The sequence below is a fragment of the Morone saxatilis genome, unplaced genomic scaffold (genome assembly GCF_004916995.1).
Source record: "Morone saxatilis isolate NCDOM2014 unplaced genomic scaffold, NCSU_SB_2.0 Contig16, whole genome shotgun sequence".
Classification (NCBI taxonomy): Eukaryota; Metazoa; Chordata; class Actinopteri; family Moronidae; genus Morone; species Morone saxatilis.
The window spans coordinates 26275728-26288553 of record NW_023339718.1 but is presented as its reverse complement, the minus strand read 5'-3'; the positions used below and the strand labels follow the sequence as shown (position 1 = coordinate 26288553).

Below are 12826 nucleotides of genomic sequence, written 5' to 3'. Positions count from 1 at the left end.
TGTAACATTTAGGAGGATCTATTGTCAGAAATGGAATATAATATTCATAGGTATATTTTCATTAGTGTATAATCACCTGAATATAGGAATCCTTGTGTTTTTGTTTCCTTAAAACTAGGCTTTTTTGTCTATAGAGGGTCTGGGTCTCCTTCCTTGGGGTCTGCCATGTTGAACCACAATGTTGTTACCGTAGCCCAGAAGGGACATACCAAACACTCATGTGTTTCTGTGAGTTTCATGGCCACCATAGTTTCTTCTTCACGCTTGGAAAGGGACAGTAAAGTGAGATAGTTCTGCAACTAAACCGAAAGGTGACACCAAATCTTACAAACTGGACCTTTAAGAAATGGTTTGGTATTTTCAGCAATGCGTTTTTTTTAGTTTTTTTTTTTTAATTCTTGGTGAGATTAGATATGTACTGTAAATGTGAAGCTACCACCAGCAGCTGATTAGCTTAGCTTGGCATTAAGACTGGAAACAGGGGAGAAACAGCTAGCCCAGCACCTCTAAAGCTCACAGAGCCCCACATACGGGGTATGTCTGGACTACAATCACTGTGAGATTGCCAGGCAACCAGCAGAGACTTCAGGAGGTTATCATGCCAAAAAGGAAAAAGACACAAAACATCCCAGGAAAACAACAATTTAAACTTTTTCTATAGAGCATTTGTGGCCCAGGCTGCCATTTCGAAACTATCAGCTGTTTTTCATTCATCACTGTATATCTCTCTCTGTTTGTCTGATCTGCATTACTGTCTCTCCAGGCTGGAAGAGGCGCTGTCAGACTGTATCTGGGCACAGAAGCACATGAGAGGAAACATGGTCATTGACTACAGACAGCTGGGATTGCAATTCAAACTCTACAGCTGGCAGGTCTGACATTCTCAGTGTACTCACACATATACACTGCACACAGATACCTCAGCGTGCTTCTTCTGACATGTTGCAATCAATTAAAACATGAAATCCAATCCCATGATGTCTGTTAGTAGTGAGGAATGAAAACATACCAAACTGCACTGTGTCACCACCTCCTGTTCAGTTCAGATGGCACATACACCTGGGAGCTAACAAAGCCTCATTGATAGAGGCTGAAGAAGAGGTTGCACAACATCACATATTTCTCACAGTACAGATAAGTGCACCTGTACTTGCAGCCAGTAACAGCTAAACTAAGGCTGAGTGCTGCTAACATGTGCAACAGCCAGGATAATGTGACCATCAGTTTAAAAAGTTACATCGCATCATCAGACACAGTCATCAGTGCCATCCACCTCTGATACAATGGAAATGATGCAGTTTTGTCATGTAAACTACATAACGACCTCACCGGCAGTCCACTCAAGAATGCACAATGATGGTTATAATGACGATGATAATGAAGGTGCTCAAAGGTTTGTAGATTTCAGAATTAGTGTTCACTTGTGGTTTGGTTTTCCTTAAGGAACACCTTTTCTATTATTGAGTGAACTGATGGCCCCCACAAAGTGTAAAGATATATGTTATGGATTATTCATATTACATAACAATAAGAGTAGAGAACAACTGATAAACTGTACAATGAACCCAAACAGTGAACACAATAACTGCAGGAAGGTTGTGTAAAACCAGAGATTTGTTGATGAGTTTTGATATTTGATATTTTTACACAATTCTCTTTCTGTATTATGTATTTTATTTTTTAACAATCATATACTTAATTGGCTTCTTTTTCGACAAATTCAGTGTTTGAAATATAGGCAAGATATAGGCCGATACTGTGTGTCTACCGTTTTCTTACAACCCCTAAAATAAAGAAGGCTTCACAACCCCTCATGAAGTTTTGTGTATCCCTAGTGGGGGTCCTGACCCCCTGGTTGGGAACCACAGGCATAAAATATCAGCGTAAAGTCAGAGGCAAATAGATGCTAATTGACCCTTCCTGTTCCTTTTGGAAACTCTACTTTCTCCTTTCCCGTACTTAGATATGCTATGTGCTAGGCTCATGTTCATTTTGAAGATAAAAGTGACATGTATTATCACATATTAGCGCAAGTTAGCTAATGTTAGCAAAAGGGTTGCTAACTAGCTAGTTGATCTACATCAGTCGTTATCTAGCTGATAACTAGCCAGCTAATTAGATAGCAAACGAAAGCATACCCAAGTACAGGTAAAGAAAAAGATTACCAAGTTTCTCACCAAAGCTTGCTGAACTGTTATTGGAGCGCAGAGCAAAAAGGGCGGGACTTAGGAAGGGTCAATTCAACCTGGGTGCCACAAAACTTATTTTAACTTGAGCAGAAATTCTTGCTTATCTTGAGACGTTTTGGCTCCAAACACACAAAAATCTGAAGCCGAACAAGTAGAAGAAAATAAGACAAAGAACTGGTAACTTTTAGCATCTGTCAAGACTCTGAGCTGTCACACAAACATTCCAGTATGGTGCTAGCTAAAACCACTCCAAGGTGACTACATAACTGGTTTACTATCAATTACTATTATTTTAATAAATAATAACTTTTTTTCATGGGACCTTTAATGACATGGTTCCAAATGCACAAACTTACAGAAGCCGAGAACAACCGTGCTTGCAGTTATTATTTTAATGCTGTTTTTTGGAGATCACAAATAAATTTATCTCGTTATCTCAATAAAACAATAGGCAAATTTTGCTAGATAATGAGATAATATATCGTGAGAAAACAAGGATAATAAAGCAAAACTCTAAAATCAGTGTCTGGTTCATTTGATCACAATTGATTTCAGCCTTTCAGATTACTGTCATGACTGTTGGTTGGATTCATAACTGAACTGAAAAGAGTTGTTAGCCAACCTTTTGTTTTCCTATGACAACAGGTTGTTTATTTTGTTATCTCAAGATTACAAAGCTTGTTTATCTCGATTACAAGATAAAATAACTCAAAAAAGTACTTCCAAGCATGGCCGTTCCCGGCTTCCATACAATTCCCCCAAACAACACAATTTTATTTTTGGAAAGTATTAGATATTGGTGTATTCAGCACTTGTGTGCTAAGTGAATGCATGATAAAGAACACTAAGACACATTTTTCTACAATAGAATGACAGACAGACTTCCCATTTCTATCAAGCTCTTAGTTGTTGGGATGTCTCCAATTGAACACACTAAATTGTAGCACTTAAATATACACATAAAGGACCCAAACATCACCAAGGTAGTTTGACAATTTCTATTACACAATAAAAAAAGGATAAATAATACATCCTACTACATTTCACCAACAATGTTATTCCTCAAGGTGGAAAAAGTTGTGAAATGGGCACAGGTCTCTGGCTGTTTAAATCATAGGTCCAATAGAAGCAATACACAGACATATCGCCCCGATGAATACTCAAATGATAATACTGCTTTTTAGCCTTTGTAGCAAAAAATTGTTTGCTGATAGCTCTATCCTCCAATGTCTTAAAACTTTGCTGCATGGGATTTTTTTTCTTAGGAGAAAGTAAGTTTCGGAAGATAGAAATTTTAGCTAAGTAATCATTGAATCATTGGTACTGGCTCCCATATAGACAGTTTTAAGTTTTAAAATGATTATGTAAAATGTCTATTAGTTTGTGTTTTCACATAGCAGTAAAGATAACTTGAATATTAATGGGATAGTACTGAAATGTATAATTGTGATGTGTCCCCTAGGTGTTATTTAATGCAGCAGCTGTGTACTGTCGGATGGGCCAGTGGGAGCAGGCCAGGGAGGTCCTGGTGTCAGCTTCCCAGGAGAGAGGAGGAGGGGGTCGAGGGGCAAGCATAGAGGTGGCTATGGAAAGCGTCCTGGTGAGTGTCACAACTTTTAGAACAGACTGGGAAGATGTGATATAGTCTTTGGTCACAGATCTCCAAAGTCAATTACCTTGCACTATTTATGTTGTCTGCATTTATGCCATTGCCTTACTGAATGTCTAAATCAGGATAGAAATATGATGATTTTTAAAAGTTAGGTATGTCCTTACCTCTTTAAAGATGCAATGAAGTGGAACATTTTGCTTAGTGAATCATTGGCAGTGCTCCATTTGACCACGCTGCTGTGCCACTTATCAGGCAGCAGCAAGGGCAAGGACCCATTTAAAATGAGTGCAGGTGGTGTATGCAACATCAGACATACCTGCAAAAGTAAGTCACAGCCACAGCAGGACAGACAGGACATTCAACAACATTTGACACAACATACTTATATCAAAATAAAGTAAAATAAAGTAAAATATATACTGCTTTTCATTAATGAACTACAAATGTGCAATTATTCAACTGCAATGACAAATATATGGAAGGGCCAAGTTTGATTTCAGCTCAGATGACTTATATTCTGACTTAAAATAGTGATTTTATAATTCTAAAAGTCAGTATGTATGTACACGCAATCATTGTCATTTACACTGAAAAGGATCACTTTACTCTGAATTTAATAACAGAGGCAGGAGGTCCTGGATCCTATCCTGGTGCCGGAGGGTGTGGTGTTTCGGCCTAGGAAACAGGATGTGGAGCAACTGCAGCAAAGGGACTTCCTGGGCAAAGCAAAGGTAGAGTGTCACCATGGTGGTAAGATGCTTGGATTACTCCAAACATTTAAAGCTCTTACTTCTAACTAGAATAATGCAAAATTCAGTTTGGAAGTCACATCCCCTCTGTGGTAGCAGGGTCCTAAGGTCCCACATTGGTTTAGGAATATTTTACCACTAAAGTATAATATCAACTAAGCCTATTTTTTTGACGTATATATAATTCTGTGGCCTTTATATATGGTGCACGATCTTAATTAAGGAATTTTTAAAACAAATGAACTCAAATCATTATCATAGAAAAAACAACTCCACTTGATAGGGTGGATGTGTCAGCAGGAACCAGAATACTCATTTTTACTTTGCGGCTTCTGTATGTCTCGATAGCTAACTTCAGACACGAAATGAGGCAAATTAGTTAATAAGTAATTGACCCTTCCTAAGTCCCGCCCCTTTTTGTTCTGTGCTCCAATAACAGTTGAGCAAGCCTCTGTCAGAAAGAAGGATGGGTATGGGCTGATATTTGTGTCAGTAGAAACTGAATTTGAATTATTTAGAGCTGAATCTGAATTGCGCATAAGATTTGAATTTGTATTTTTAACTGGAATTTGAAAGGTAGCAGAATTTGAATTAGGGGAAATTTTAGTTTAAACACTGAATTTCAGCCTCACTAAAATTCACTTTTTAGGTTGTACTTTCAAAATTTTCCAAGATCTCTAAATTTTCAAATTCAGATCTTTCTAAATCCAATCAGATTCGTATACAATTCAAATCTCTTAAATTCCAAATTCGGATGCTCATACAAAAAATTCAAATTCTCTTAAAATTAAATTCAAAATCTCTAAAATTCAAATTCAAAATCTCTAAATTTCATTCAAAGATCGCTAATTAAAATTTCAATCGCTTCATTCTCCCTCGCGTATTCCAAACTCAATTAAGAAAATCACAGAATACAACTTTTAGTTCACAGACGGACGAACTTAAGGAACAGAAGCAAATCGGTGCAGAAGTAAGCTGCATTCTTTCAAAGCCAGCAGAGGCGACTTTCCACGGGTAAAAAGAAAGGCCAGTTCCATCAGAAACTAATTGCAAAATAAAGTTTTTCTGATGTTAACCTCTTTAACATTTTTTTTTCAAAAAAATTTCAAGTCCTTTTCAAAACACAGCATGATGTTTTCATTTTAAAGGTGTAACTCGATCTATTTAAGGAAACAATAGACGATAAAGCATTTATGTTTAAGGACGGGGCTGTGATTGAAGTCTGTTGGCGACCTGTCATAGCTACAGTGACTTCATTTACTTGCACTGTACTTTGAGCCCGGAAACATAGGAAAAAAATTATTAGGAGGTCGGCTGTTTATATTTTTTCGGTTAGGTTACATTTTGTTTAGGGCAAAATATCGTTTCCTGATTGCCAGGCAGGGTTAAGCTCAAAACGTGGTTATTCTTTCACCTTTATGATGGTAATTTCAGGTGGCAGTCTTAGGATACAGATCCACTGCCGCGTAGGGTTGCCGGTTCACCGTAAGATGCCATGGAAAACTTAAAGAAAAACGATTATGGATATTTAACGTGGGCAAAACAAAGTGCTGTTGTCCGAAAAACACCAATAATCTCAATATAAAAAAAAACATGAATTAGACTGGTAGCATTTTCATGACTATTATTTATCTTTTTGTGCAATTTTTCAAGGTTTCTGACTTATACAATATTTGATTTAATTATTTACAGTCTGTATGTTTGCAGTGTGATGGAAGAAAAGAAAATCCGTGTATCAATTCGTTTTTTTTTTCATATTCAATTGACAATTTACAACGGAAAATGAAAAAACGGTTTGTTATGAATTCTGATACCAAAAAAAAACAAATAAAACGGTTTCATTTTGTAACTTTCGATTTCAATTGCTCAGATTCAAAATAGGAAAATGAAATAAGGCCACGGATCGATTTTGATTTGATTATTAATCTTGTTCATTTGTGTGAAAACCGGAAAAAGTTTTATTGCTTCTTCGTGTTTGCACTTGGAAGTTTGCGGCAATTTCGCAAAATGCTGAAAAACTAATCATGCAGTTAAATCTAATATATTATTATTGGCTTAAAAATTGTTGTCATAATAATTTGCTTCGTTATTTTTCTGTCTTCGACCCATCAACACCTGGCTAATTTTAAATATTCAAAATGAGCCATTTTGTGTGATCGCAAACACTGCTGATGCGCAAGTTGCTAACCACCAGGCTGTTCCAATCCAAACTCTCAGGTCAAGAGAACGTAACGTTAGCTAATCTGTTGTTGTTACAATATGACTTTGTTGTTTGAAATTTCTCCCCACATTGTGCAGTAGATCAAGCATTCATGGCTTACCAAGTCTTTTGATATGCAGGGTTAACATTTAATAAATTGTCGGATTCTTCTAGCAGATCTACAAAAAGCTGCCAGTCAGTTCGGATCTTTCTCTACAACACTGCTTTTATAGGTTGTTAGTTACCTATATTGAGTTAGGGTGGGTGGTTTCGAACCACAAAGGCACTGTGTTTTGCCACCTCTGTATACTCCGATAATCGGTTAAAGTTCCATGGCATCTTACGGTTGAACCGGAACCGGTTACAGGCGGAGGTGATTGTATCCTAGAATTTGCCACCTTTTGAAAATTTACCATATAAACGGTGAAAGATTTTTAACCCCTTTGAACGCTCAACCCTGCTGGCAATCAGGACCTTTATTTTGCCTAAAAAACAAAAAATGTAACTAAAGAAAAAACCGGAAAAATATTAAAGCCACTTCTAATAAGTTTTTCCTATTTTTCGGGGCCTGTCAAAATGTTACAGTGCAAGTAGTAAGAGTCCACTGTAGCTTTGATTGGCAAAGTCGCCCACGATTCAATCACAGCCCCTCTCTAAAAAGCATTAACTGCTTATCTCTATTTTCCTAAATAGGTCGGATTACACCCTTAAAATGAAAAACAATCATGGTGTTGAAAAAAGGACTTGAAACTGTTAAATAAAAAATGTTTTAATGGGTAACAGTTCAGAAACTTTTATTTTGCATTATTCTGATTGGAACTGGGTTTCTTTTAATCCAGTTGAAAGTCGCCCTTTGCTGGGTGGTTGGAAAAGAAGGCAGGGTACTTCTTTTTGCACCGATTGCTTCTTTTCCTTAAAGTTGTTGAAAACGCCGACTGCTTGACTTAAAAATTGTATTTTCTGTGGGTTAAAATTTTTGAGTTGAGGATTACGACGAGGGGGAAAGATTGAGCGAATCTGGAATTTGAATTTGAGCGATTCTGAAATTGAATTGAGCGAATCTTGAATTTGACCTTGAGTCTATTATGAGCGATTGCTGAATTTTGAATTTTAAAGAATGAATTTTTGAATTTTTAGAAAGGATTTTGAATTGTAATTGACATTCTTGAATGAATGTAGAGAATCTAATTGATAGAATCTTGAATTTGAAATACATAAAAAGTTGAATAGTTAGGTTGAAAAATTCTAACTAAAAAATCAAAATTCAATAATTTTTTGCATTCAGATCATGTAATAAATTTAATACAAAACAAATATCAATTCAGATTCAGCTCTAAATAATTCAAATTCAGTTTCTACTGACACAAATATCAGCCCATAGATGGGACTTTGGAAGGGTCAATTAATTGTTTGATGAAAGAATATTAGAATATTTTCTTTTCAACTTTCTGATTAAGAAAAAAAAGATGATTAAGATAAAGAATGAGAAGATAAAGAATAAAATTGCACCCAAATTGTCTGATTACATCCAAAACAGTATACTGTATGGGTCATTCAAACTGTCCATTCAGCGAAACAAAAAAAATAACACTAACAAATATTTTACATGGTAATTAAACTATGGTGTGTAGAAGTCAGTAATGTATAATGCTCTACTTGCAGGTGATTTCCTCCATGATTCCCAATGATGATTTTGGAGGCTTTGAACCTCTGAGGCTGCAGGTACTGTATAATGACCAGTGTCAGTATAAGATCTGGTTGTCAGTCACCCCTTATGCCAAACTCACTCTGTCTTCTCCACAGAAACCTGGTTTCTATGAGCCCAAGATGGATGGAGCTCAGTGAGTATTATCACCTGTCACATAGAGATATTATTAACCTAAGGTAAGCTAAGGTCATATTTATATTGAATAACACATTATAAAACAGTGATGTATGTTTTTCTCTTCTCACTACCTGTCAGGGATTCTCGATACATGCGCATTCGGAGCCCTTACATGGCTCGGGGCCCAGGACAGCTGACTTTACCAGGAGGGGCCATGGTGTTTTTATTTGGCGAGGAAGACAGGGATGGGATGGCAACTGTCATATATGATGGACAGGTGAGGAGAGAGAGAAGCTAAATCTATAATCGGCAAAGATACAGTGTAAATCTTATACAGCAGACTGCCATTTGAAGGTTTAATCAATTGGAATAATATCTCTTTGAAACCCATCATGTGTAATTTCTATGCAATTATTCCACTTCAGGTTATAAACCCCCAAATTAGCAGACATCAAACTGAGAATTTGGTGTCTACAACCCTGGTGAGAAAGCTGTATTTTTTAAGTGAGTGTCTGACTTTTAGGTCTTTATTTTTCAGAGAGGACTTCTGCCAGTGTCCCTGCTTGAACATGCAGATGTCAAGACGTCCAAAGGCAAAAAGGAGAATGTAATGTATTTGTCAATGTAATAATCAGAGTTTTATTGGCCAAGTATGACTATACTCTTAATGTTACACACAGCTCCAGTAGAAATAGACAAACAGCTAAACAAATAAAGGTCAAATAAATATTAAACTTTTTTACAGGGCCAGTCATAAGGGGTAAAAATAGGCCCAGAAAGCTGCTCCTAGTTTACATGTATGTGTTTATGTAGGAATGAGAGAGTACACGCATGTGTCTGTATGAGTAAAGCAGGTTTGGTGAGAGCCAATTCAGTAGACATTTTCAGGGACCCAACCATTTATTTGGGCGGGCCTGCTATTATAACATACATGAAGGTGATGAAATAAGTGTTTATATAAATATATATAAAACGTAACAATGACCAACAACATACTATGTCTATATACTGGTCAAATGTTTCTGTAAATTGTAAACAAATACAAATAGTGCAAAGAACCAGAGAGCCAGGCGATAATGCACCCTGTGATGCTTTGGCCAGTATATTTCGGAGAGGAAACACACTGGGCTTCAGTTTAGAGCTTTAATGGCGACACTTTTGCTCAAAATTAGATTCATGCTGAGCAGGGCTTTATCTCCGCTTCACCCCCGAGACCAGGCAGCAAAACTGTTGTGTCAGGGAAAATACATGAAAATGTTCTTAAAATCCCTGCTATAGTTAAAGCCCTTCAGCCAGAATGGTTAGATGATTACTCTGCTCCTTTCAACAAAAGAAAAGCTTCCAGCTGGGTTTTTTTCACCATTGAAAAAAAAAATTACTTTTCTATTTGTCTGACCTTCCTGTCTTGTCCTCTTCCACAGAGAGTTCCCAGTGGGATCCCTCTACCACCTGGCCTCAAGCCACCCACTCGCCCAAAGGCCCAGATCAGCTCTGGAGCTCCCCCTCGGGGTAAAAATCAATCACATTCCTCCTGGTTCTCTACTTTCTCTGAAATCCTACTGCCTCAATAGAGGAAGACCTCTCCACCTTCTTTCCTCTGATCTGCTCTCCCTCTAATATAACCAATCCAGGCCCAGAGCAATATCTTTTAAGTGTACTGTCTGGCACTGTGGATTCATCTTTAGTTGCATATTATTTTGGCGTTGCTTGAATTTGAGTTTACTGTTGAATTCAATTTGCTTTGAAATGTTTTTGAAGTACAGTGTGGATACCTTTGGGTGCTTATTGCCACTATTTTTGCCAAAAAGGTAGACATGCCCTCAAAAATGCCCAGAATGTAAACTATTTTCTGCTTACAATCCCACAATGCAATGTGTAACATTTTATACATTAAAGAAAGAATTCTCAATTTTCTGCTCACTGTAGAGTAACCGACCAGGGATTATCGCAGAAAATCCAGAGGAGGTTTTTAAAATTATGTTACAACACGTTCACACATTGGCAATAAAAATTGATTCATATGTAAAAATTATACATAAAATGCTTCAGAAACTTACTCGTAGAACCTTTTGCCTGGGGTCTTAAACTTCCGCCACGCAGGCCTTTTCTCGCCTTAAACATATAATCCAGTTTATTTTATTTTAATAATAATATTTTTAGTTATTTCATGTCAATTTAAACTACACCTTCATGTATAATTAAAATAATACAATTATATTAAAAAAAAACTATTTCCTTTGAAAAATGGCAAAGGCCATACATGGACATGCAAAGGGATGGTAAAAGGAGAGCAGGTTTCAGGCATTAATCTGATTATATAAAATGACAATATAAAAATATATAGTATCAGCTGTTTGCATTGTTGTGATGTTAGTAACTTAAATATTTGTGTCTGTTAGATGACGATACCAGCAGTGGGCCCAAACCAGTTTGACTTGGGACCCCTGCTTTAAGCACTGCTTTTCTGGTTAAAGCTGCTAGGAATGTAATGGCAGCTGCAGCAGTTGTATTTATATTTGCAAAATTGAAGAGACTCGGAGAACATCTACATGTCTAACCTTCCATTAGACTTGTACTGTATGTGCTCAGACTGTACCTGTACTGTGTTTTCCCTGCAGTACATTTTACCTCAGACACTCCACCTCCATCCTACACCACTGCCACCCACGCACCGCTACCAGCCTCTGAGCCTCCCGAGTACACAGCCAACGCAGCCAGCGACCAGGTAATATCCCCCTCTGAAAAAACACATTCATCTGAGTGAGCTGTAAGGAAAGGAATCATATCAAAGTTCTATTCCTCGCACATCCAGCTTACAACAAACACACACTCTCCTTCTTTTTTCTCCCTGATCTAAATATAGAAGGATTGTGCGGACTGGTAAAGAAACTGCTTTGTAAGGTTGAACTTTGCAGGGGAAATGCTGATGTGTCCCAATTAAGTCACTATGACGCTCAGGGGAGGCAGCGGTAGTCAGCGTTTGGATATAAATATTCTTTTGTGTCTCTTCATGCCACAGTGACCTGAAAAGATTCATTCTTTTGTGAAATAGCTAATGGACTTCCTGTCCCACATTTGCAACGAAGTAACTGTTTCTCTTTGTCAAGGTTACTTAAGAAGATTTCAGTTCAGACTTATGAGGATTATGCTTTTTCATATCTTCCAGCCCATAATGAGTGGACCATGGCAGCCTGTTGCTCCTTAAATGAATGCAGCTAGAGACACTAATTCTTTTAACCAATTAGTTTAATCATTGTGTAAAACATGTGTACAGCAAATTAGTCTCAATGACATTAATGCAGAGTACTGATGAAGTTGTATGGATGGTGTTTGCAGGGTCTCAAAAAGTCTAAAATCCAATAATCCGAATTTTATGCCTTAAAGTTTGAGTGTATAACATTTAGGAGGATCTATTGTCAGAAATGGAATATAATATTCATAGCTATATTTTTTATTTTGGTGCGGGTCCTCTTCTGTGGATGCCTACATGTTGAACCGCCATGTATCTACAGAACGGACAAACCAAACGCTGGTTCTACATAGAGCCTTTTGTGTTTGTCACATTTTTCATGGCCCCTGAAGTTTCTCTTACACGTTTGGAACAGGAGGGTGAGGCGAGAAAGTTGCAATCTGCTACACCGCTGTATGCCACTGAATCCTACATACTGGACCTTTAATTTACACAAACAATATTTTCCCATGTAAAAACCCCCACAAAAGTGTTAATTTTTCCTTCAGCATGACATAATACAACTTCATAATAATCCACAAGTATCTCAAAGTACAAACAACAACATTTGGCTACCACAGGCTCCCATAAAAGAGATACAAATGAACGGAGGTCAGCTGTCATAAAGTAGGAAAGAAAATAAAGTGAAAATTTGCATTCATAGATTATTCATCTTAACAAGTGGTGTAGGAGTAAATGTGCATACAGATCAATAAACTGTTAGATGTTAATGGGAAAAATAAGACTTATATGGAGGTAGATCAGATAGGTAGATTGGATTAAGGTATCTAATGGGTTATTTAATTTTTTTACCCACTAATTGAAAACACAAATTAACAATTGGCCCTGGAAAAAGTGTGAGTAAGTAATATTACATATGTCACATGCATGTCACATACTAGACATGCAGTATGTCTAGTATGTCAGAAGTCTTGCTTCCAAATTCATCCTGAACTGAAAATCAGTGTGCATAGTTTCTTAATCTGTGTATGCAGTTTATTGATGCATGAGCACCAAGTGTG

At 37.1% G+C, this 12826-nt stretch overlaps 1 protein-coding gene across 1 annotated transcript in view; it reads left to right on the top strand.

Annotated features, from left to right (window-relative positions):
• noxa1 (NADPH oxidase activator 1) overlaps positions 1-11300 on the top strand; it is a gene marked incomplete at its 3' end in the record, with an annotated part of 14413 nt that extends 3113 nt beyond the window's left edge. The window contains 9 exon segments of the mRNA XM_035658847.1: positions 764-872; positions 3652-3789; positions 4425-4532; positions 8413-8472; positions 8554-8591; positions 8714-8852; positions 9114-9182; positions 9997-10084; positions 11194-11300. Of these exon segments, the coding sequence (XP_035514740.1) occupies positions 764-872; positions 3652-3789; positions 4425-4532; positions 8413-8472; positions 8554-8591; positions 8714-8852; positions 9114-9182; positions 9997-10084; positions 11194-11300 (856 nt within the window).
• Between the last annotated feature and the right edge of the window lie 1526 nt (positions 11301-12826).